Source organism: Oenanthe melanoleuca, chromosome 4A (assembly GCF_029582105.1).
Source record: "Oenanthe melanoleuca isolate GR-GAL-2019-014 chromosome 4A, OMel1.0, whole genome shotgun sequence".
NCBI lineage: Eukaryota > Metazoa > Chordata > Aves > Passeriformes > Muscicapidae > Oenanthe > Oenanthe melanoleuca.
In genome coordinates, this window is record NC_079338.1 from 12,721,877 (window position 1) to 12,748,753 (window position 26,877).

At 45.1% G+C, this 26,877-nt stretch overlaps 1 protein-coding gene across 1 annotated transcript in view; it reads right to left on the reverse strand.

The window, feature by feature from the left end:
- Window positions 1-23,914, reverse strand: part of HS6ST2 (heparan sulfate 6-O-sulfotransferase 2) — a 126,776-nt gene extending 102,862 nt beyond the window's left edge. The window contains exon 1 of the mRNA XM_056491595.1: window positions 23,287-23,914. Coding sequence (XP_056347570.1) covers window positions 23,287-23,798 — 512 coding nt within the window. The 5' untranslated portion in view covers window positions 23,799-23,914. The remainder of the gene's footprint in view (window positions 1-23,286) is intronic.
- Window positions 23,915-26,877: the final 2,963 nt, after the last annotated feature.

The window sequence follows — 26,877 nt, forward strand, 5'->3', positions numbered from 1 at the left end:
CTACACTCATCAAACATGCTTTTAACAAACCACTTGAGATCCTCACAGCCAGCCTGAATCGAAGGATTGCTGATTCTTTCTGCATAAGATTTAAAGAACAGTCTTTCCCTACCCAGCCAAGTGTAGCAGCTTCCACCCAGGGACAGCTCATTGCACAACTCAATTACAGCACATTTCTTGACCTCTGCAATGGAATCTTGTCCTGCTTATATCCACTCTTAGAGAACTGAGGAGAAAGGTCCTTCTCCTAGGCAGCAATTTCAACAGCATCTCCACTGATACAGTCCTCCATTCCTGCTTTTCTACTCAACCAGAAAGGAAAACCTTCCCACCTTTCCTGATTGTCATCTCCCAGTTCTGTTGGGAAGAGCTGAATCCCTCCTCCAAGCCACCCACACCATCCACAAGCCAAGCAAAACAACCAGCCTCTGAGTTTTCTTCCACAGCAAGATCTTCCACACAGTTAAAAAAATACCACCTGGAAAGTAGCTCTGCTTCTTCTACAAGAACACTTCCAATAAGAAAGTATCTTCGGGAGCCTCCAGTTCCTTTAGGTCTCTGCTGATGTTGTCAACAGGCCTAGTGGTCCTGGGCTCTCGTGTATCGTCATTTTGAAGGTGAGACAATCACACACCTTGGAGCACCTTTCAAAAGGATGGGAAGACCAAGTGGAGCCCAAGACTTCACTGCTTTTTAGCAGTAAAAAACCCAAGCAAATAATACTTGGAAAAAAAAAATCTGCAATGCAGAGGGACCCTGACAGCCAAGCCAGTTTTGAAGATGAGCACTACTTCTTACACATCCCACCACTTTTTGGACCCTTATGCATTTTCTACTGTACAGTGTTTTTGGAGACAGAAGGATGGATGGTCATGGCACACCTGTGCTGCCCAAGAACAGCCCCAACCACTCAAGTTTTGCTATTTCGTCAGGGCTCCAGCAAAACTAATAGTAATTCATAACAATAGAGTCCTTCACATCCAGGGTTACTAGAGGAATTTCCAGGCCTAAAATGCTGTGTTACTTGCATCTATTGCTAGATACAAACTCATTTAAGTCAATGATACAAGGGAGTTGTGTAAGCACTCCTTCCATCCATGTACACCCTCCCCACAGACAGCCTATTTCTTCCCCTCTCTTACAAATCCATCTGCTGCATGCACACACTGGTGTAGAAATTTTGAAGTTCCCATCCCAGCAGCTTTTGGCTCAGATGTGGCTGGTCAGCCACATTCACTAGCCATGGTTGAACAGGACCAGCTGCACATGGTGAACAGCAGTGTCTGAATCAGTCCACAGGTCTGTTAATCAACGGTCTGCTTAATTACAGCAGGAAGGCTCATTTACTATTGCCTTTTAAAACATAGTTTTTCCACTTTTATGGGTTTCTTACCTTAAAAAGTTAGTATAACTGGGTTAACATCCATGAAGAATAGGCAGTTAGTTCTATGGATGAGATTAGCTAACAAGCTTGAGCAGGTTTTACATTTGACTATCAGCTGATATGGGCACATTAAGTAATTTACGTGGTTGCTGCTGCAGACACTCATTACCTCACTGTGTAGGATTCCTCAGAACTACTTCTCTTTTTTTTTCTTTTTAAAGTCATACTTGAAGTAACCCTTAATTATTTGTGGTCTGGCAGAAGCTGTAATACTAACCTACTAATGAGAGAAATACAGCACACACAATAATTATCTGCCACTATGTGCATTGAAATGAAAGTGAGCACGTTAACTTAAGCCTGAAAGACTGTTTTAACTCTAAATTTGAAAATAGAATTTGATGGTGCATGATTAAACCTCAAATTCTGCAATCAGGCAGGCACTACTGGAGCAAGAACATGTTAACTTTATAACAGCGGGAAGTTTTATGAAATCTTCCTTAAAAAAAAAAAAACAAGCTAAAAATAAGCACTCACTCTAAAACACCGTTTTGCTCTGCTTCTACAAATCTTTATGATTTACTTTTGAGTCAATAATTCACTAAAATTAACAAGATGAAATTATGTTTTGACAAGTTCCAGTGCTGATGAACAGATTTTTATATCACGAATCCAGCTTCACCTCATTTCTCCACCACAGCTGACAGTCGAGACGTGAATCATTCATTCCTTCTGGCCTTTGTGTATTTTATCAAATGCTACAGGGAACAACTAACTTCAATTCCCTCAAGTCATTTCATAAAATGCCAAACCTAATGTTCTTTCATACTCTGATAAAATTAAGTTCTATAGGAAAGAAAACATATATCTAGCCAAGCTCTACCATTTTGACCAGATGCTACCATCAGACTAAGCTTACCAACAGATTGACTACATTTAATCCTGCCACACTACATATATATATATATATAATATATATATAATATATAATATATAATATATAATATATAATATATAATATATAATATATAATATATAATATATAATATATAATATTTATATTTAATATATATAAAATATAAGATAGATAGATAGATAGATAGATAGATAGATAGATAGATAGATAGATAGATAGATAGATATATAATACACCACTGGACAGGCTTTCCACCATTCTTTGGCAGCACACAAGGTTATCTTCTGCCTATGGCTGGGGCCCCACCACACCACACAGATGAGTGTGATTGATAAACCTCATTTAGGATAAGTATTTGTCCCTAGAACCAAGGAGAGGAAGTAATTACAATATACACAAGGACAGGCCCATGTAGCCCAAAACTTAGTGAAATTCATACACAGGAGCTCTGGAAAGCTTCTGGAAGATGCTTAACAACCAGTACAGCAGCCAGAGCACTACCAGAAGGATGCAGACCTGAGACTCCAAGGGGGGAAAGAGCAAGGACCATTTCTAGGCTGAACACCAGTCAGGATGAGCAAGGACACTACTCCCTCTGGTCAGCTCTCTCCTGAGCTGATCTCACTAACAGCCTCCCCTCCTTGGCCAGATTGCTGAGAGAACTCCAGATTTTGGGTAAATGGTCAAAAAGGAAGTCAATCCCTTTGGACAGAAGTCAGATACCTGCAAGCTTCTTGTTTCTCCCAGAAAACTGGAGATGTTGGGATCCTGGCAAACTCCTGCCACACAACAAAATTCCAGGGAAAAATACCCACCAAATTTTTATCACAGCCACAGAGAGAGGCAGATCTTAAGTAACCTACCAAAGTAAATGGGTCTGCAATGGAGAATATGATCCCTGTGATAACACAACAAATCCATAAAATCTCCATTTTCTTGTACAGAGTGGATGTTTTCCATTTAAAGTGTTTAAATGCAGCACCTGAGGTACTATCTTAGCCCTGCTGAAGTCAGCAATGACAGCAACTTCCACCAGCTCCTATACCCCACAAGGACATCATCCAAGGTCAGGCAGTGTACAGGGACTTGAAGGATGCTGCCTCCTCCCTGAAACTGAGCATCTCCTCCCCTTGTACCTTTACCAGGAACAGCACCAACTGGAGACACCCAGAGTGTAAGAGGCTGCTCTATTTGCAGCTGCAAACATTTTATTTATTCTGAAAATTCAACCAACACAGCTGTGAGATCTGAAATATAACTCGGTGGAGTTTGTGTCTTACTGCAGGCAATCACATTTATTATAATAAATAACTATAAATAAATAATGAGGTTGCTTAACAGGGACACTGCTAACCTGTCTAGACAATTGCAGTGGTGACGTACTCTGCACTGGAATGTTCTCCACATTAACAATAAGTCTTGATTAAAAGAATTATTTTTTTTTTTAAGTGAGGCAATGATTGCTTATTTAAAAATACTAAAGCCTGCTTCTCAGCTCTGCCAGCATGCACACAGCAAGCTTAGCTAGTAACACCTCACTCTCTAGCAAGCCTCCCCTGAAGCAGACCCTTAGAAAAATCAGGGAAACATTCCAGCATGCAGAATTTCTCGACATATAACCCAAATTTTTCTATTTGAAGCAGCAAATACTGCTTCATCAATAGGCTGGGGTACCCACGGCTCAACACCCTGTGACCATCACTGCAGAGTCATGGTGGTGCTCTGTGGAAGGGAGAATGTTCCTCCCTTCCCTGGCATTTCACTGTGCACTCAATGGAGAAAAGCAGTGGCCAGACTAATGGCTGGGCCATATGACCTTAATTAATTAGCAGACCTAGTGGAAAATGCCAGCTCTGCACTGTCACTGCCTTGTTTCAAGGACCCTCTGCCTGCGTCAGCAGCACAGAGACTCTGGGGCCATTAACGTTTGCTCCAGGATAAGGACAGACAATGCCAGGGTGGCTTTAGCAACCTGGTACAGAGAGAGAAGGTCTGAGACAAAGGAGTGACCTCCTGTGAATCTGTTTGTGGTGAATGTCTTCCCTCTCCATAGTGACAGGCCCTAGGAGAAACTCCCCCAGAACAAAGCTAAGGTCAGCTGGGAGGGATGCAGAGCCGAGCAGATGGCTGCCTGCCACCTCACCAATCAGCAAAATCTTTCACTTCAACTGCCTCATGAAATATTTCCTCACTTCTTCCTCTCTCTCTCTCTAGCTGTCTTCTTTCACCCATGCAACTGCATCCATTTAGGTTACAAGACCCATTTAGCACGTAGTAGGGAACAGCTGGGAAAGCAACCAAAACAAAAAAAATCAGACCACGACCTCCTTAGATGACTCCCAAATCCTAGAGGTAACTGCAAGAAGCAACAGTCTGGGAATAACACAAAAAAAATTCTTACTCTATAGAAATATCCCCTGCTCTCAAACAGATGTGCAGTTAAAAATCATTTCAGTAATAAACTTTACCAATACTGGTCACCACTCTTCAGGAAAATATCTTTTTTCCCCTAGGTCATTTGTCTGCCCTTGGAGGAAAATCCCAGTGTTATAGACTTTGTAGAAAGAAATTCTGCATGCAGCAGCTCTTCTAATGTTCACAGGGTGGCCACAAGAAACTTGTCCAAGAATTTGAAAGACATCTGGCTATGCAGGAGAGATGTGTGTTCACATGGGCATGGTTTCATCAGTCAGGTCCTAGTGCTGGCTCAAAATTTTGTGCATCACAGAAATGAAAACCACAATCACAGTTGCCTGTTGGGACTGACAAATTTATTTCATGGGTCACATTAGGGAATAAATATTGTGTAGTTTTGCAACTAAAAACAAAGTTCTGTTACTGTTATCACCTCTAAATCATTAGGGCATGTCCAGATTTGGGTTAAGCATGTTTCGAATACCTGTCATAAATAAAACAAGTACATTCCACATAGGCTGCGTTTTTTCAGGGAACATGACATTATCCAGCTCCTCCAGGACCACAGGCAGCCTTGCAATTTAAACATGATTTCTCCCTCTAATTTCCCATCTCCTTTTTTTTAAAGCTCAAGTTCCTTCAGCATCCACTGCACGTTAGATTTATAATGCTAATCAAACTTCTCCAGGTAGAGATAGAGTTTATAAATTAATCCTGGGTAAAATAAATATATCAGCCAATCTTGGTACAAACATTCCTGCCTCTGATTAAGCTGAATTCCAAGACCATGTGGCATGCATTTCAAAAGGAAAGATGCACTCAGCACAGTGTATTTGCATCAATGTGACCTCAAAGCCACAATGCCTGGGCAGGTGGCAGGATGAAACTCTAGTTATTATGCAGAAGTACAACTTGCTTTGCTGTTCCTTCACGCCTCCTTAGCCAGGCAGTGAGCCCCAGGTGCACAGTGCTTGCTGGTGGCAGGGCTGCAGGGTTTGGTTCTGAACCCCTGGTACAGCAGCTGGGATGACCCGAGTTCACAGTCCCACACCAAGGGGCACAAACTGCGCCTTCAAGGCTTCCTGGCTGCTCTAAGATATTTATAAATAAGTGCCCACAACTCAAATTGTACTTTCCTCTTTTATTCTAACTACAGGCATCTATAAGAAGTGATCAATAACAGTCTGTGCCATACTCTAAGAACCCTAAAATGTTAAGTGCAGGAACCCTCACAGACAAGACATTATGGCATTTATATAGAGGCTGCACTGCTGTAACAAAAGCTATTTATACACTAACTCAGCAGAGCTGAAGTGTTCATCTGCTAACAAAATTGCCTGGGTGGTTTAAACAGGACCCAGGGCCAGAAGTCTGATCAGCTCTGTTCCCCTGTATCAGGTGTAGCTCTACACTGAGCAACCAGCAGAAAGAAAATGCATAAAAGCTGCAACTAAGCATTCATACATGAGGAATATAAGGGCATCAGGGGTATCTCAATCCACTGGGAAGAGGAAATTTCTAACCCTGAAATCATCTCAATGATACCATTTCACTGCAGTGCTAAGGCAAGGCTGCCCAGCTTGCCATGCAAAGCCCATGAGCACAGAAGAGGGCACAGAGTCACCCATCAGTCAAGGTGGACTCACCTCTCTCACTCACCCACCTGAGAGCCAGAGAAGCAAAGGCTCCTCTGGCCACATCCCTACCACCCCTGTCAGCCCACACCTTCCATGACTGGCACCACTGGTTCCTCCTTGGCTCTGCCATGGCACAAAGTCTTGGTTAGCTGCTATCAATGCCCTAATTTATCATCCTTCACAGAGTGTTAAGTGTTCATTAAATATCTGATAGGCTTCACTTAAGCAGACACCACTTGTTGGAGTAATAGGTACAGTTTGAAGAGAAGTACTAGTACCTTCCTCATTAAATGAAAACACAGTGGTCCAAATCTCTGCCTTCAATTCTGCAGTGAAATTCCCTCTCTTTCACCATGGACACAATACAATTGCCAATTAAGAAGTGAAAGCAGAACTCAATGCAATACTAAAGCAATTAAACAGGAAAAAAGTCACGAGAGCAGGATGAGCATAGTCTACTGGGGAAGAAAAAAATAAATTAGTCTTCTAAAAGCAACAGTAAAAAACCTGTATATACTGGATTTGATTTTAAGAAAATGTTAGCAATAATACATATGCTCAGTTACCCAGAAGAATTAGTTTTAAAGAGAAAACAGAGTTTAAAAAATACACTTAGAAAGCAGTACTATTGTTGTGGTTTATGTACTGTCACTGCCATACATTGCTGCACTTCCAAATGCTTCAGAGATCACAAAGTGCTCTCCCATCCCCAAAATGAAGCCCAGCAAATTGCTAACGATAACAGTTAAAGCAAGATGTAGAAACCCAGTTGTAAAAGCAAACAATGTCAAAACAGCACTCTGGTTTGAACCCCAAGCAGGGAGCCAAGTGCAGCTCACAGGCCTGTCCTCCCAGCAGACTCCTCTAAAGAGCATGGACAAATCAGGAATTACTAATTATGAGTATCCAAGGAGGATGCAGTGACATTTCTTTGTAAGACTGGAGCATTTTGTGCCTATTACACTGGCTTTTAACCTCTCATCCCATCATACAACTCCTATGAGTTTTGTGATCCCAGCATAAACCCTGTGGAAAAGAGCTGACACTGCAAAATCCCAGCTCTTATCATTAAAGCTAACCGGATCCTGTTCTTCAACCAATTTAAGACAGGGCTGATGCAGGGCATGAATTATCTCCTTTCCTGGCAGCAGCCTCTCCAGGGAAGGGAGCTCTTCATGCAATCAGTGGGATGAGCAGCATTGTCTTTAACAGGGTGAGCTGGGCCATGAAAGCACCACCCCTGCCAAGTGCAGGGCACACACCATGGGAGTCTGCAGCTTTCAGCTCCACAGCAGCCAGACCAGGCAGCTCTGGAGATCAAATCAAGATCAGACCTGGCAGCACCCCAGGGCACAGCGTCTGCTTTGACATTTTCAATGCCCTGTGGATGCCTCCAGGAGCAAGCTGAGGATGAGCTGCCAGAGGCATAACAGGCAGTACAAACTCCTTCCCCAGGTAGTTCAAACTCACTGCAATCTTGCTGTTAAATCCCAGAAACCTTAATTTTAACACAGAACTGAAGTCCTCTAGTGTTACCTCTTCTAAAAGCTTACCTTGTGCTCAAGAACAAAAGTAATGTTCTAAACCCAAGGGAATGAAAGGGTTACACACTCTGTGTGTTAGACAGGTCTTAAAGTGTTCTAATGTCTGGGCAACTGGTAAGAAGAAGGATCTGACCTGAAATATCTAAAAATTCCTATGTGTTTAGGAAGCTTTACTAGTAAACTCAGCTATTGATCACAGTACTGACCCTTTCAGCTTGTACAAACCTGGAATTTTAATATTGCCTCCATGTATCAAGAAGAAACTCTAAGGCCATGTCTTAACAACACCAAATAATGTTCTTTTTAAATGTGTATTATATCCTTGCTATTAAACTACTGACAGTGCAGCACTTTCAGGTATCCTGTGAGCATCTCCAGCACCGGCCACTGTGGAAACAAAATATTCTTAGACAACAAAGCAGCTGAAAAGCTTCAGGATGCCAAACTGCACAAGCTCATCCCTTAACACAAATATTGTTTTGAGACTCTAACATGCACAAATTCAATGGCATTTACTTGCTCATCCTCTAAATCTCAGGTTAATTTCCTTTTGACCACCTCCACCCTTGGCTTAAAACCCAAGACAGAGTGCTACAACAACCTTCAGAAAAACTCCCTTTCAAATACCAATTTTGACCTCAAGGGGATCAGCCCTTTGCTGTCTGGGAGTAGCCAGGACCCTGCACCCTGGGTTGCTGCAGGAAGGAGACACAGGTTTGCAGCACATGGGACTGTCCCACTCCAGCTCCACCAGTTACTGCCTCCACCTGCACCTCCAGCACACAGAAATAAGCTCACCAACCTTCTGGACTATCATGAAGCAGACAGAAAAGGGCTAAAAGTCTACAGGGAAAAGCTGTCTGCTGGTTTGCTTCTTACACCAAGTTGTTCCTCCAGCATCAGCCTGTCCCCTTCAAATTGCTTTTATATCTTGCTGTACAAAATGTCTTTTTCTTCTCAGAGAGGCTGGAACATCTCATAGGAATAATGACCGGATTTCACAATATGTGGTTTTGAAGGTTGGTGTTAAATTTGACACTGTAGCTCCAAAGTAATTGTGACTAACCACTAAATCAGCATGTGTAATGGATTCCTCTGAACATTTATAGCTAGCAGTTCCATTATGCTCTAATCTGGAAAACGTCTAAACGACTCTCCTCAAAAATTAGATGGGAACATAAATGTCTTGATAAAAACAAGATTCCAGAGATACTCCACTTAACCACAGTGACTTTTAAAACATAATGTCTAGTGCAATAACATCCAGTGGAGTGCAGTCATTTGCTATTTGATTTTTAAACCTGTGCTTCAAGACATCAATCTAGGGAGCATCGAGTGTATGTGAAAGGTGAAACAATTAAGAACAAACCTCTAGGACAGTGCTGGGATCTGCAAGGAGAGAGAAGCAGCAAAGGAAATGAGGAGCACCAAGAGGCTGCCTGGCAGCTGTGGAGGGAAGCTGCTTAGAGTCATCCTGTGCTCCTGGATGCTCAATCCCTGCACATCATTTGTATGAAAACCCCTCAGTCCACAGGAGAACAGAACACTCTGAGAATTGTTTCTCCTTGTTCAGATTCAGCCTCTTCCCAAAGCTGTGATTTCCAAACTCTGAAGGTCTGGGCATAACACAGCTCCTGAGGGAGAGGCACCACCTCAGAGATTTTGTCTGCCCTCTCTTATGCAGAAAATGATTGCCAGAAAAAGGCCTTTATGCAATCAAAACCACAATAAAAATAATACAATTAGCTAAGCATACAAGAAGCAAAAGAGGGAAGTGTTACTGATTCATTCCATTTTCCTGGAAAAGCTTGAACTGTGTTTAAGTGGAGGACAAGTTGAAATTTTCCATTAGTAAAAAAAGAAAAGAAAAAGAAAAAAAAGCTTGTTTAAAGAGAGAAGGGGAAAATCCAGGTTAGTGTTCAAGTACAGCACAATAAATTTTGCCACAAAAATCTCTGCTAGGCAGAAAGCCTGCTCCCAGCCAAAGGAGTGGTGGAACTTGCAAAAAGACTGCTCAAGTAACACAAAAACTGTGTAGAAAATAAAAGGCCATAAGAGAATCCCAATCTTCAAGAGGGAGGGAACAGACAACTTTTTGACAGTCCTCCCAGAAAATTTTGCTCCAGTCTCCCTGCCTGGGGGACACCTGGGAACAGGGGGTGAGGAAGAGGTGGCTGGGATGTGACTGCTGCAGGTGACCCCAAAGAGCAGGACTGGAGCCTGGAGTGATCTCATCTTACTCTGGGCCAGCAACACAGGCGTCAGTCTAAACCAGGGACTTAAAAACACTTCACCACTACACTTTCCTGAGCTGTACTGTGCACTCCTACACCACAACCAAGGATCAAAGCCAAGTGATTGCAGCACATCCCAGCCCTGCTACCAGCATTAAAGTGAAGGTTTTGCTTTTGTCCTTAGCAGAAAGGGATGTTTCATCCCAGCTGCTCAAACAAAGACGAAAAACCACTTGCAAAAGAAAAGGACGTCGTCCACATGAGCTAAAAAGTCTGTATTCTGCTCCTCACTTCTCCAAACATCCAAAATTGGCTCCCAGCAGCTATCACACTGCAGATTTTAGGATCACTTACTCTAGCACAGGTCATGCCCTGGGGACACAATGTACTCTTCAGCTTTTGTAAATCCTACAGTAACCTAAATCCAAAAGAAAGCACATCTCCCAAGTCCTGTAATAGAGCCCAACACAAACTTCCACAAATACAAAAAGGGAATGACTTCCAGCAGCCCAGAACTGCAATTCCTGCCTTTATTTTGCATCCCAGATGCCTGCTTCCCCTTTCCCTAGGAAATTAAGTCAGTCCTCTGTTGTAATCAAAGGTATTAGCCATGCCTTAAAACATACAGCCCTAGATAGGCAAGCCAGTTGTAAATGCTCATGTGTCCAGAGATTTCTGTCTGCAGAGTGTTTGGTGGGAGATGAGGTTCCCACCCCAAAGCTGCTCTCAATAAGGTTATTGGGAAGCCAAATACATGAAAGTCACAGGAAAGCATCTTGGTAACATCTGCTGCCAAAAAAGAGCAACTCACTTCACAGACTGTGCTACCTTCTTCTGATGATCAGATTTCAGTTTGTGTCCATCATCATGAGATGACAGACCCCAGGTTTAACCAACCAAACCCCCATTATAAACAACTAAAAGTACTAGGACTCCTACATGTACTGAGACATAAAAATATCCTTTAAAAGAGTTTTAATCACAAGAGTAAAGAGACCAGAATATCACTTACCTTGATGGACCATTTTATAAGACATTAAATATTTTTACTGTAAGGGAAAAAATAAAGTATGATACTGCACTTTATACCCATAACTCTTCTGTGATTACAGAGGTTTATAGCAGGAAGCAATTCACCTTCCTGACATCAGATGATACATGAGGAAAAGCAGAAGCAAAAATGTTCTGCTAATTCCAGAAAAATAATGTAATATGATGGGAAAAGCAAAACCAACCCTTTGGAGAAGAAACAAGAGATCCTTAGATTCCTTTTAAAAAGCCTGTAATTGCAATTTCCAAAGTACAGTCAATTTGTAACGTTTAATATACAAGTTGTCATCAGCCTTAAACCTCAATTTCCAGACTCAGCTGTACCTGGGAGAGCAGCAGGATGGGCTGAGCACACAATCAAATCCTCCAGCACAACTGCTGAGCCTCCACAGCCAAGCCAGAGAATCTGCTTATATATTTTACAAATAACCGGATCCTTCTATAATCCAGGCTCTGAGAAATTTTTATCTCACCATGAGCTCAGTTATTCTTAAGTCCTTTCTGTGTTTTTTTTCTCCAGGCTGCCTGATACACTGACCAATTTTATAAAAAGGATTGGCTGACGGGAGGTCTGGATTCAGGTCAAGCTGAGTTGGCCATTTTAATGTGTTTTTTCAGATGCTGATGGAAAAGAGATCTAAAACTCTCATTTTCACCTATACCCTCAAACAAACCTGTCTAGGAAAGGTCTCTCTTCCCACAGCCTTCCCCTGCAGAGGCCTGGCTGTTACACAGAGTTTGAAACGGCTGCTGCTTTTGGTTGTCCAGGTCCCCAAACCAGTCTCGATGGACAACGTCACAGCTAGAGTGGACAGCATCACAGACACCACAGGCAGGATGGACAGCATCACAGACACCACAGGCAGGATGGACAGCATCACAGACATCACAGCCAGGATGGACAGCATCACAGACATCACAGGCAGGATGGACAGCATCACAGACATCACAGGCAGGATGGACAGCATCACAGACATCACAGCCAAAGTGGACAGCATCACATGGATCCATCCACTTACCCAAGCTGCTCCCCAGGTCTTTGGGTCCTGTAACAAGGCATCTCAACTTCCACTTGTCTCAGCAAGTCTCTAGACCCTCTGCTTGTCTTGGTGCACACATAGCTGCAGCATTGACCAGCCCCAAGGTATAAGACAGCAAGAATTACAGCAGGGGAGAGCTGGCAGCCCAAAAAAGAGCAAACACACACTCTGCAAGTGTGCAGAGCACAAAACTTCACCACTCCAGGGCAACAAAACGTGCTGACACCATTCCTGATCCCTATTCTGCAAAGTCCTGAGCAATAAACTTAAACACTCTGAGTCAATGCTTAAGCAATATATTTAAGTTATTTTGTTAACACAACAGAGTTCAGGCTTGACAAGACATAGTTTGTGTGCCTCTTAAACCTAGTGATGCACAACCTCCTCCTGATCCCATCTCCAGAAATATCAGCACCATTATGTGCCTTCACTTAAATGTCCCAATAAATACATTTAAAAATATTTATGGCAGATTTTTCCAAAAGCTGTATTGTACCAAATCCCTGGCCAAATGCAATCACAGACGAGGATAGTTAACACACTTTCACCCTTGCAAGCAACAAAAGGTCAGTAATTCCAAACACAGGACAGTACTAACACATTTCCTGGGCAGTATTTTTTGTATTTCTAGCAAAACTGTGATTTCTTCTTGCATGTGGTAGCATGTTAACTATGCCACAAAATTCTGAGTGATAAAGCAGCATGCAGAACTATTCCCAGTCAAAACTCATCCCTAGCCACTGCCCTTGTTCAGCTCTTCTGCATCACTGCTAGCTCCAATCTCCAGCAGGTATTATCAGCACTACCCTATAAATCTAACTCAGTAAGGAAGTCGTCTCTAGCCATAAAACTCTGAGAGTGCTCCTATTCCAATCCAGAACACTGCTGACATCCAAAATGCAACTATCATCATGGAAAGGGAGCCAGTAGAAGGCTGGCTCATCTCAGGAAAAGCAGCTGCAGGTGCAACTGCTCTTTTCATTTGTTTTCTGCCTTTTCTCTGGAAATGGGATGAAAAAAAGCTTTCATAACTCTACTTTGCAAAATCCATTAGTTACGTTTATGGGCTCACCTGAGGTCTGAAGCAGGACTGACTTAAATGGCAATACAGGATCATTTTGCAAATTAACAGAGTCTAAGAGATACAAAGAACTGACTTCTGAAGGAAGTCTCATATCAAGGAACTGAATCTTCTTTCAGATCTCTGCTACCACTGTGCCTTCTGATGGTCAAATCCCCTCCACTCTGAGCAGCTGCAGCCTTGACAGCCACCAGACAAAGCAACAGCTTAAAGCACAGCAGTTTCATTCCTACTAAATTTGGTCAGGACATCTGGTGTCAGATACCCAAAGTCTCCTGTTCAGAGGGCAAATCCTGGCTTTTTTTCACTGCATCCTTCAGTCAGAGCACCAGGCTCACAAATACACCTTCAGAGCATGATTAGATCTTACTTTAGGACAACTGTTACAGCCTTCCTAAGTTCTTCCTTTCAAAAAGTAGAGTTGTACACTGATTAATCCATGAAAAGGAGTGAAAAGAAGATCATGCAGGAGGTCTGGCTTAGAAGCACTGAGTGGTGTGACCCCACACCAGCAGCCATGTAGACAGGGAGCCCCCCTCTTACCTTCCTGGGAGGGGAAGGAACACCACAACCCTCCCAGAACACCAGCACATACATGGTGCCTCTCACCTCTCACTACAGCACATTGGTTTTATATTTCAACACTACAGCTTCCCTAAATTCAAACTGAACACAAATATTTCCAGTGCCTCTACCTAGGACTAGTAACATATAGGCAGCAAAGCTACATGCAGTCAGGCTAGGAAATCCAACATCTTTTATGCTATGTACAGATGGAAAGATATCTCCTGCAAAGAGCTGAATTACACAGATAAGACAGTGGCTGAGAGCAGATGACAGACTTGGAGATGAAGACTGGACTCATCCCAGGTGTAATGTTCTGGCTTCTCAAATCCCACTGTCATGTGGATGCACCACTTTTCTTCTATGCAGACCAGAACCAGCACACAGACCCCAGCAGCAACACATCACCTGAAAGCCAAACAACTGACCCTTATAGTCAGCTGAATTTGAAAGCAAAAATTCTACCCCACATTTTATTGACCTAAAGATCTAAAGTTACTGGAAATCAGCAAAGCAACAAAACCCAAACCTACTGAAGTTTTGGCTAAAGATGTGCACTCAGGAAAAGAGAAAATGGGATGACCATGCCAACAACAAGCTTCTTCTCTTACCAGAGGCTGACTTGCAGCACACAAGAATTAAAGGAGTTAAAGACTAATTTATGCCATTTATGTTTTTGCAAATCACTCAGCTACCATCCAGCAGGCACATCCTGTTGTGTCTGACATTTCCTTGAGTGCTTTTGTCTTCTCCCTTCTCTGTGCTACCACTGTTCTGATTAGACCAAACACCCCCACAGAAAAAGAAACAGCTCTGTGAAAGGCAGAAGCCCCACAGGCATCTTCCTTCCCTTCTACAGTCGGTGGAATTAGTTCCAGGAGGAACAAAAAACTGCTGCTCCTCTGGAAATGTGGCAGGGACAGAAGCCTCCTCCCACCTCCAGCCCCATTTAATCCCTCCATGGGGAGGAGAACCCCCACAGCACCTTCACTAGCAAGATGAGTTAACTGCTGGCAAAAAAAATATGACAAAGTTAGTACCTGGGAGGTTTTGCTTAAGCAGGACACATGCTTATTCCAAATAACTTTCTCTGAACCCATAACAAAAAAAGCCTTGCAACCTCAGAATGGCTTGGGATTGCTCCAGGGACTAACTTTCCCACAGGCAGAAGGAAATGCTCTCCCCTCAGTTACCCTGAAAGAGAAACTCTCAAAAGCTGCTTTTCTCTGGCTCTGACCAAGGAAACATTGTTTTGCTTAACAGGGGGGTTAAAATAGTTGCTTTCCTCTGAACCTAAGGAAGGCTGGAGAAAACAATCAGCGGCAGAGAGTGTTTTAGTCACTCGATTTGGGCATCTGCTGAAGGATCTTACAGTTCAAACAGCACTGAATGAGCAGACTGCCATTGCTGGGAGCCTTGCAATGCTTTAACTTGGCCAAAAAAATGGAGTTATGGCAGAATTGATCTTCCAGCTACTTGGACCTCTAAGAGCATCAAAACTGCACAATCCTTTTGATTACGGGAAATTAGGAGCATTTGCTACAAGGATCTCATGAAAGGCAGACTCTTCTTCATGCCTTTATGGAGATGTGCAAAATCATTTATGCTGCAAGATTATCTCCCTCAGAGCTGCATATATTTAGTTATATTACATCAAAAGTTTGGCTCCTTCAGAGTTGGATAAGCAGCTGAGAAGCAAGAAGTAACATGATTTGAGTCTCACCCCTAATGGATCTTATGATTTATAGCCTCTAAAGACTAATGATTTTTTTCAAGACTAAAGAAGAGGAGATTTCACTCAAAGCTGTATATAATAGCTTAAATGGATTCTGTCTTTAAAAGCATGAACAGCTGAGAAAGAAGGCTAAAGTCAGGGAAGAAGAAAAAAAGCTGGTCCTAAATGCCACTTATTCACAAACATTATCTTGTTATATGCATATATTCACTATCCACCCAGAGATATGGGAGTGGATGGAAAAGGCAACAGCAAATTAAGTGTTGAGACTTTCTATTTCCACAAAACCCACCCCACTTGATATTAAACACAGGTCCCACACAATGAAAATGTATTAAAGGAGTTCTGCATTGGCTATTTACATCAGCAATATCAACTTAAATGCAAAAGAATAGATTGCTTTGGCTTCTTAGTCTCACATTAGCAAATGCAATTATCTTTCATTAATTTTACAGAGTGTTCACAGTAGAAATTAAGTAATTTCTTCATGTCTAAGAAAAACTTTACCATGTTAATTATTCATAAATACCAAAGTCTCCTACTTATTACTCATCACAAATGTGATTTGTTTCAATAACGCCTGAATAATTTGGTGCTACCCTATTAGTTGCAGAACACAATGTGCAATTGCCAGCATCAGCAAGTCAATCACAAACAATAATCCACGCTTGCCAGCTGCCAAGGAAGAAGAGGAGGAGGAAGAGGAAGCAGGAATGGCATTTTCCCCCCACCCCAATCACCGTGCTGCCTCCACAGAAAAGGAGAGTCCCACATCTCCTGGCTTTGATCCATCCAGGATGCAGCAGACTCAGGCACTGCTCAGGCAAGAATTCCATCCCAAACTGGGAGCAAGGACCAGGCTCCTGAGGAACAAAGGAGCAGCTGGGGATACTCCTCTGCTTTCCTTCCCTGCAATGGGAATTAACTGATTGAGAAAAGGAGATTAATCCTCACAAGTATGTAAGGAGCCTACAAGGGCAATTCCAGAAATGGCTGAGGGCTGCTCGCCCACAGCAATTCCTGCAGAGTGAAACAAAGCCCAGGCACCATTGCTGCAGCAAAGTGGTTAAATAAGGAATTACCCAGAGCTTTGTGCCCTGGCTGCTTGGCTGTGCTGCAGGTTGAGATTATGGGAGGGGAAGAGACAACTGAAAAGTTACTGCAGGAATAAAATAAGCTGAATATGCTGGAGTTACAAGTTTTTGTATTATTTCTTCAGTAATTTAAAAAAGATAAACCTGTCCACATCACCAAAATCTCTTAGAGTTGCATCAAATCAAAAATACATACATACATATATATATATAAATTTTTTTTCCCATAAAAATGTCAAGAAAGCCTTTGACACAAGGTTCATTTGACATAGGTTCCATCCAGCCCAATTGTCCTGCCCTTGGCATGGCTCCCAGAGGCATCCTGCACCCTGCTGAACTTCCCAAAGACTGTGTCTTCTCAGAAAGACCCATTCCAACATCCCATTTTCAGCCACAAATTAATTATTTTTGCTTTCTAGCAAGTTACATGAGCTAATTTGGGCCAGTGCCATGCAGAAATGCTGCCTTTATTATTACAGTTGTGGAGAAAGTAAATTAATGCAAAGGATTGCACACAGAGGCCTAATCCATTTGAGGTAAATCAATGCATTGCACATTTAAATTGCTCTGCTTTCCTTCAGAAAAGTACATTGAAGTGATTCATTAGGCACTGAACTGTTCACAGAAACAGACCAATTCTCTTAGGCATGCCAGTGCATCTTGGCTAGTTAAATTTAAAAAGCAATCAAATCTCCTAATAAGTCCTTTTTGCCGACATTTACATCAGTAGAGAACATGATTCCTGACAATTCAGATTAAATAAATGAAGCACAAATTAATCTCAGTTAATATGTCTCAGAACAAATGCTCAACTTGTTAAACTTAAAAATCTGTCTTTTAATAAAAATAACTTATTGGTAATGCCTGACTTCCAAGCGTGTTTGATAACCTTTATTAAAGGTTATAAAGTTATCAAGAGGGATCACAAGGCACAATCTGTGTCTATTTTAATACAGTCAAAGCATTTATTCATAGTTTAATTTGAATATTTATAAATTCCAAAAGAAAAATTAGCAGAAAGGTACTCTTTTAAAGTAATCATATCTTAGTACAGCAGCACTATGTCACAGTGTTCAAATTCCCACTCTATTCTTTAGGGAAGACCAACTCAGATAACATATGGAATAAACAATTCAAGGTGTAACACCTGTGCCTCATATCTTACTCTGCTGCAATCACTGGGGTTTATTTCTGCAACAATTAATGCCTTCTCTCTACCCACAAGAAATTCTCCAAACTTAAAGGCAGTAAGAAACATACTTTCAAATAACTAAAAGTCAATTTGCACTTTATTAGAGGAGAACTGAAGAGACCTAATACGAAAATTATTTTTTAATCCCTTTAAGAAGTCCAACACTTTATCTGCAAAACCAGCAATACCAATTTAGAGAGCTTTACAAGTCCTATAGCCCAAACCTAAAAAACCCACGAACTTAAGTTTATAACCAAGCCTTTCAAGATCACGCCTTGTAATGGGATTAGGTGAAGGAAACACTTGTACTTATGAAAATAATCCCTTGCCCTTCCCCTCAAAACCCCTTTTTCACTCTGTAGGCTGGTACACTGCTCCTACTGCTTCAGTCCCAACAGGTGCCATGCAGGAAAATTCAGCTGCTGGAGGTACACATTCGTGGGTGGCAAGATAGTATTCACTTCAAATCCCACCCTGCAACCACCAGGCTGAAACAAGCAGGGTCATTAGGAAATCTTGCTGATCTATGAAGCTCAGAGTCACTCAGGCCTGGCAGCATCTCTGCAAAAGCTCTGGGTTTTTTTCGGTTTTATGTTTTTGGTGGTTTGTTGTTTTGGGGTTTTTTTTTTTTGCTTTATAATAGTTGCCCAGATTTCCCAGGGAGTTTCAGTGATGTGTATTTCAAGGGCAGGCAGGCACCCTCTTGGTGCTCTGGCCAGAGCCCAAATTAGAGCAGGTCACCCCATCTGCTTGACCACAGCCTCCAGCTCAGCTGTGCTGGTCCCCTCTCTCCCCAAGCAGCCCCCCAGGCTTCATCCCAAAAGCAGCACAACTGGGGGACTCTGTCTTGGAAATGATGTCTGTTCCATCAGCTCCAGAGGTTTTAAATTGTCCATCTCCTGACATAGCCTGTATTATCCACCCGAAGTCTTGGGGTGCCATGGGACCCTAAAGCATCTCTTCAGCCTAAAAGGGGTTTAGTGCTGATTTATGGGGCTTAACTATTCCCCAACTCCATCACTGCAGGTGAAACACAGTGTTAATTCACTTGCACAGCTATGTAACACCTCTGCAGTAGAAAGAGGCACACTCAACAGCTGCTAAGAACCAAACCCTATAAATGACTTTTCTCTCCCTGGCAGTGCTACATGAAGGTTTTCCCCCACACCAAAGCAGTTTACTGGGAAACTGTTACCAATACCTTTGAAGCTATGTACACACAGCACCATTACAAAAACTCACCGTGGCAAAAACTAAAAACCAAACTAACCCCACCTCAGTACTCAGTACTGCAGACCTCAGAGTAGATGACTCCGCATGTTCAAGAGCATCTGGATGAATCTGTTCAGCCAGCAGAGACTAAGTGTTTCCAGTTTGCTAGGAAATGTTTCAACCTATTTTTTTCAGATTTTTGTAAGACAACTTGGAAGGGTTTCAGTAACAGGCAGGGACAAGATAAGAACACCCACATTGCCAGCAGCTTCTGCCCCACATGACAACCTGGTGCCAACATCAGCCTCCCAAAAGCCAGCAGGCACCAACCTGGTCCAACAGGCTTGTACCAGCAGCACAAAGTTTCTTCCAATCTCAGACTTTCTGGCTCCACAGGCAGTTCTACAAGTTCATTCTCCTTTCAACAGGGAGCATCTCCTTCCTTTAACACTACCCAGGAGGAACATCAAATACAGCCTGACCTTCAACCAGAACCACATCTCTCACCCACCGAGGGGACATAGCCATGACACCACTTAAGAATGTTGGTACCTGTATTTGCTCCTATGTCTCATTACAGTTTCCTGTCTAACCTCAAGGCCTTTTGTTGGTGCCACTGGATTTACTGCTATAGACAACTTCAGTAGACACTTCCCATAATAATTAGCCAGAGCTGAGAGAAATCTCTGTTCTGTGATGCACAGTTACTTTGGATGCTGCCTCCGTTCAGTGTGCCAAAAGCTTTGAGGCCTCCACAATCAATCAAGTGACCCAAGTCAGTCACTCATGACTAGGAAAAAGCACATTTCTCCTTTCTCACCACTGGTGCCAAGAAGCTGAGACAATCCCCTCCTTTCTGCCACCACCATCAGCCCATTCCACCCACCTCCCAAGTGGCAGATCCAAAGCACTGAAAACATCAACTTTGCCTATACCTTCCCCCTTCACTGTTATGTGATTTCTGGATGCTGCAGTGGTGAGCAGGGCTGATGGAACAGGAGACAAACAGGAACAGGAAACAAACAGGAACAGGAGACAAACAGGACATGCACTCCAATGGAATCCAAGGAGAGAAACTCAAAAATCCCTCCCCCCACACCCAAAGAACCATGTTCCTGCAGGGGAAGAGAACCAAAGAACGAGAAGATCTATATACCTGCTTGCTACTTACTAAGGAGCACAAACCACCATTACAAAGGAAAGGAAGTTTTGGGAACCTGTATGCTCACAGACAGGAAAATGCCAGGGTGTTAAATCCACCTCAGGATTGTGTTAAAGCACAACAGCCATCCTGAGTACTTCTACTGCTCCAGTGAAGGAATCTGCAGGCCAAACCTGCAATTCCCAGAAAAAAGAGGCAGACTACTAACAGAATTAAGAGCAGATACTGCAGGATGACTGCTGCAGGCAGCAAGGTTCTTCATGTGTACACCCTCCAGGCTGATCCCATCCCATCCCATCCCATCACATCCTACCGCAGGGATGCTCTGTACCTGTGCTGAGCACTGCATGGTCCAGGACACAGTTTCCTCCAGACTAACAAAGACTCAACTTTTGAACAAAACAGAAGTTCTCTAGAGACCAGACCAGGTAACCAGCAACCTGACAAGCAGATTTACCATGCCTGAAAAGACAAACATCTGTGCAAAGTAATCACATGTAGGTGCAAGCTAAAAGGTTTGATGGAACATTTGGGTATTTCCAGACAAGGCTACACAGCCCAAAGACAGTAACTATAGATTGCTTGATGCAGCTGCCAAGGAGTTCAAATCACTCTCACTACAAGTCTAACTTTTCAATCATCTCAACTATAAATGCAGGAATTTCCATCTCTGTCAAGCCAAGGTTCGCTTGAGAAAATTCTTCTCTGCTCCTGATTGAATCCTTCTCCCTGCCCTCACAATGCTCCCCAAATGGGCCTTGCACTCCTCCAAGTTGCTTCCCCTTCTCTCAGGATTTGCAGGGCTGTGACATCCTATCCCTTCCCACCATCACACATGACCCAGGATGGTCAGGCCTCCCCCTAAAAACCTCAGTTCAGGAATAGCCAGGCTGACCCCACTTGGAGCCAGCACGGTTTCCCAGCTTAGACACCCCTATCCCACACCTATTGCTGCTCTGAGAGCAGCTTTTATCTGCCCAGAAAGGGCTTAGACTTTCTGTCTGTTACTGGCAGTAGGTAGAGCTGCTAATTAACCAGTTGTCAGCTGAACCGCTGCTAAACTGAGAGCACAAACTACAATTAAAAATGAAGTATTAAAATGGGCAGAAAGACTTGAAAGGACTGTTGTTCATTTAAGAACTTCTCTTCCTGTATTTTTTAAACATTTAGAAATTGGAATCCAAATAACTGTTTGTCAAGGCTTTTTTTATTAGAATAACTGTAGCTATTCAGCAAGCTGTGTAATTAGGTTATTAAAAGTATAATATAATTTTGAAGGCTTTGAGAGAGTAGACCTCTACCTAACACAAAATCATCACAGCTTCATTTTCCTCCCTCTCTCCTGGCTTCAGTCCCAGGTCCTAATGACCTCTCAGAAGTCAGCTGTGACAGAGTACATTGTTTATAGGATGAGGAACCATTGCTCTAAACTCCTGAGCAGGTACATGCACCACTTCCATTCCAACTCAGGAAAGCATGTCTGGTATCCAACAAAGGAAAAAAAATACAAAGCTAAAAGCTGCAGACAAAAATCCCAGCTCTCTGAGCCTGATATTCCTGTCCCCCTCTGGGGGTGGTGGGCTCAGAACAAGGAGCCTCCCATTTTTCTGGAGGGCACAGCTAAGGCCAAGCACAGACAGACCTTTGTCTGGGAAAGGAAGGAAATCCTTAACCCACAGCTAAAGCTTTGCAGGCCAGACCCATTTCTGGGGAAAATAAACATGTATCAATGGAAATGGTACAGCAAAACTGAGCACATGTTATTTCTGCTGACAAACAACATGTTTATAGAATAGGCAAAATAAACTACGTAGCTGCAAGGCTCAGCAGCCTGAAACCAGGAAGCTAACAGACCCAGAGGGCAAGGAATTGGTCCTGATGTTAGCAAATGGAATGTCACAAAAATTGGACAATTAAAATTTAAAGCAGTAGGGAAGACAAAAGAGCAGGAATCACAATAGTCAAGTCTGATGAAGAGCTGCTCCTCGGGTACAGGACAATAATGATGCTAAGCATTTTTCTACTAGATGGCAGTGTAGTGTCATGCTATATAAAAGGAATTCTAGAAAGAAATTGCTTTGTATTTCAAGTGAATCTGTGCTTAGACTTGACTTCAGATAGTATGATATATAACAGTAGCCTCTTTGTAAAGGGACCTGCCATTAGTCTCACAGTGCAAATAGTAGTGATACTGTAGTTTCTAATTCCCCACAAAAGAAGGTGAAAAGACTAAAATCCTGAGCAGTTCTGCCACACAGTACAGCTGCATGCACAGCCCCAGACAAGCTCCTGAGTCTGTTAGAGCCGAAGGTGGGCTCTGATCAAAGAGCTCTGGGAGCGGAGGAAGCAGGTCCTCACTGCTCAGGGGAAAAGGCAGCTGGGCTTCTGAAAGGCAACTTTTATCCAACCCCCTTAATACGGTCAGGAGAGGTTGGCAACTTCAAAGGAAGATCCAGGGATAAAGAGAGAGCAGTGCCACTAAAATTCAAAATGCAGGTACACAATAATCAAGGCTAGGGCTGAAGAACAATGCAAACATTTGCAGGTAACTAAGCCATAACAGTAACCTTTACTTTGCAAAGCCGCCATTCTGAAGCCAAACTTCAGGTACCAAGAAGATGCAGTAGCTCACCAACACTCCCTAAACCAACTAACTCCTGGCGTACACTGGAGCTACAGGAGAAGCTCCGGAGGAAGCTCGCAGGCAGCCGAAGCATTCTCTCTCCTGCGAGAGCCGCTCTCTCCGGGGCTGCCAGGCCTGTCCTGTGTCACCGGGCTCATCACCCGCCAGCGGCGGGACATCGCCTCCATCGCCTCCCTGCCGGCGGAGCGGGGCGGGCTGTGCTCGCTCCGCAGCCAGCGCGGCAGCCCCGGAGGCGGCACCGCTCCGAGCCGGGATGCTCGGCTCACACCGCGCTCCCCTCCCTCCTCCTCCTCCCGCCGCCGCATCCCCGCCGGCTGCGCCCCGCGGGCCATCGCCCGTCCCGCCGCAGAGCGGGCACGGGCCGCGGGCACGGCGAGCTCACCTGGAGGGCCGCAGCCGCACCTCCTTCTTGCTGTCCACCACGGAGGGCACGCAGTTGGTGAGCTCGGTCCAGTCGGCGTGCAGCCCGCAGCTCCAGCCGGTGGAGAAGCGGGAGAAGAGCCAGGTCTCCCGCTTGCCGGGCCGGTGGCAGGTGCACTTCTTCTGCCCGGCGCGGCACTCGCAGGGCTGCTCCAGCTGGATGTTGCGGACCAGGTGCCGCCCGAAGGTGGTGCCGCCCGTCTTCTGGATGTGCAGGAACACGATCAGGTCGTCCCCCTTGATGTTGAAGTCCACCCGCCGCAGCAAGTCGTCGGCGGAGAAATTGAACCGGGGAACGAAACGCGCCGGCGTCTCGTCCTCCGCCCGGTACGGGTCGGCGGCGGCGGCGGGGCTGAGGGCGCGGAGCCGCAGGAGCTGGCACTCGGTGCCCGGGCAGACGTACTGCAGCACGATCACGGCGAAGAGGAAGAGCATCACCAGCGCCAGCAGCACCTTGTGGGACCGGTCCTCCATCGTCGCCGGGAGCGCCGCGCATCGCCGCCGCCGCCCCGCTCAGAGCCGCCGCAGCCGCCGCCGCCGCCGCCGCGGGGGGACCCGCGCCGCCGCCATCGCCCGCCGCTGCCCACGGCCCTTCCCGGCAGCCCCCGCGCCCGGCCCCGCCGCGCGCCTCCGCCCGCCCCGCCCCGCCCCGCCGCGACCGCGCCCCCTGCCGGCCCCGCCCCCGCCCCCGGACCGCCCCGCGCGGCCGCTCCGGTACCGGGAACGGGACCGGGACTGCACCGGGACCGCCCCCGGGACCGCCCCGCGCGCGGCTGCTCCGACACCGGCACCGGCACCGGCACCGGGACAGCACCGGGACTGCACCGGCACCGGCACCGGGAGAGCACTGGGAGTGCACCGGGACCGCAACAGCATCGGGACTTCACTGGCACCGGAACCGGGACAGCACCGGCACCAGGACTGCGCCGGGACCGGGATTGTACCGGCACCGGGACGGCACCAGGACAGCACCGGGACCGGGACTGCACCGGGGCCGGGACTGCACCGGCACCGGGACACCATCGGCACCGCCCCGCCTGGACCGTCCCGTGCGCCTCCTCCAGTACCGGCACCGGGACACCGGCACCGCCCCCCCGGAACCGCCCCGCGCGGCCGCTTCTCTCCGCGCTGGGATTGGGACTTCACCGGCAACTGCACCCGGACCGGGACCATGCACGGACCGGGACCGGCACGGCACCGGGTGTGCTCCGAGCGCGGCCGGCCCGGGACGCACCGGGATGCTCCGTGTCCCTGTGCCCGTGCCTGAGGAGCGCCGGTGTGTGCCCCGTGCCCGCCCCGCGCCCGTCCTGCCCCGGTGCCCGCTGGCAGCAGCGGCGCAGGGTGCTGTTCCACCGGAATATCCCGGTAATGGCAGCAGTGCCTCTGCGGAGCCGCCGTCACGCCCGGCCATCACACACGCTCCATCCCTGGCACCGAGCTGGCTGCTTCCTCTCCACACCTCACACCAACACCCAGTGCTCTGGTTTTGTTTTGGGGTTTTTTGGGTGGAGAGTTAGTGCATCGAGTGTTTTTCTTGATGCCCCGAGTGGTTTCTGTTGATTCAGGTCGCAAATACCTGCGCTATCTCTGTCAGCATATTTCAAAACCTCTGCGCAACGAGAGTGTTCTGTAAATAAAACAATAACAACAAGGGCTCTGTGGATTTATCTCTGATTACAGTCCTGTGTATATTTGTATGCAGGTGATGTTCAGCACTCCAGCTGCTGGCGGCTGTTCGGTGGGGCTGTGGGTGGGAGCATCTGGGTGCTCACCCTGTGCCATTCCAGAGGGACACCCCAACATCCTGAACCAAGACCTGACAGGGCCATGGAGCACAACACAGCCAGTGAGCCCGAGGCTTTCCTTTCCCTCTTGGTGCACCTGATGTTGGGGCAATTAATGCATGTGAGAACAGCAGCCTTGCAAGAAAAAAAAAAAAAAAAAAAAAAAAATTAGAAAAAAGTTTCTGGCTAAAGGCTTTCACCCCATCCCCAGTGTCCTGTCCTTCATGGAAAAGCAGGACCATGGGTTTGGCCACCCCAAGTTTGATCGATGTTCTCCAATACTTAACTGATGTTACACAGAGGTGCTGCATTTCAGGAAACCCCAGCCTGAGGCAAGACTGGAAATGTCTGAGCATCTCCTTCCTCTCCCCTCTCCTCCCCAGCACAGCACCTCAGCTTTTGCTTCCCTGTCCCTTGTGACGCCTCTGTTTCTCTGCCTGGCCAACTAGCCTAGAACTGAATTTTCTAATATGCAGAGCAGGCAGCAAAGAAAATAGTTTGTAAACACTCTCCCAGACCTTTATTCATCATAAAAACAAACAAACAAACAAACAAACAAACACCAAAAAACCCAAAAAAACTTGACTCCTTTTCTCCTTCCTCTCTAGCAATCCTCTCTAAATAATTTCAGCATGTAAATGTGGTGTTTGGAGGTGATTTCTTTATGGTTTTCATTCTTGAGCAACCTCTCCTGTCTTTTCTATTTTTTCCAGCTGTCCATAATATTTTGAAAACATTTACACTCACAATAATAGGCAATTTTATCACAAAGATTCTAGGCATGAGAACTACTGAGTTCATTTGCTTCCATTTGGATCTCCAAAACAAATGGATTGCACCATTTAATGAAAACTCTGTGTTCTGAAATTCAAGCCTTAAAATTATAAAGATGTTCCTGTGCTTTATATCCATCATTCTCTCAGAGTCATCTGTATAAAAAAAATATGTTTGCCTCCAGCTTTATTTATTTTACATTATGAAATAACAAAGATGCGTGGTGAGTTAAAACCAATCCTGAATGCTAATACCTGGGAATCAAACAGATAGAATAACAATGGTCTAATGTCTACACTAAATTAATATATACTATAAAAGATATGATGCATACTGGGTTGGTGTTCCCAGCAGAGCCATTATTTTGGAATGGGCTAAACAAACAATGATCATCCTTTCAGGAATGAGTGATGGTCTCCAGTCTGCTGCCTTCTCACTCTCAATATGTAAATGATGCTCTTGAGCTTTGATCCAGGGACCCAAAACATTTGCTTAGGCATTAAAGAAATTAAAATTTCTCCGAACTAGATAAAAGTAGCACAGAGCAGAGCTGTTAAGGTTTCACAGCACGGGTGAGATTCGATGGCTGGTGGGGCAGCTGGTTTAAGAGGTCAAGCAAAACCACAGAGTGCCTAGTGAAACACCAGTGAAAAAAAACTCCATTTCTCCACACACAGCATCCCCAGACAACCAAACAAAGGATCCCTGTTCCCACTCCCCACACAGGACCCTTTTCTGCTGGCACAGGGCATCCCCTCACCCCCTGTCTCAGTGCATGGGCACACCCACATGAGCACATGGGTATGGCCACAGCTCCTCTCCCACCTAAAAGTGTCCTCTGCCACTGGCTGGTCCCTTCTGCACCACCCTGGCAGCAGCTGCCTCCCTCCAGTGCAGCAGGGCCAAGCTGAGCTGGTGCAGGGTCTCATTTTGGGCTGACCCTCTCTTATTACCCACGGGAATGTTCAGAAAATCAGGGGTTTGTATGCAAAGGC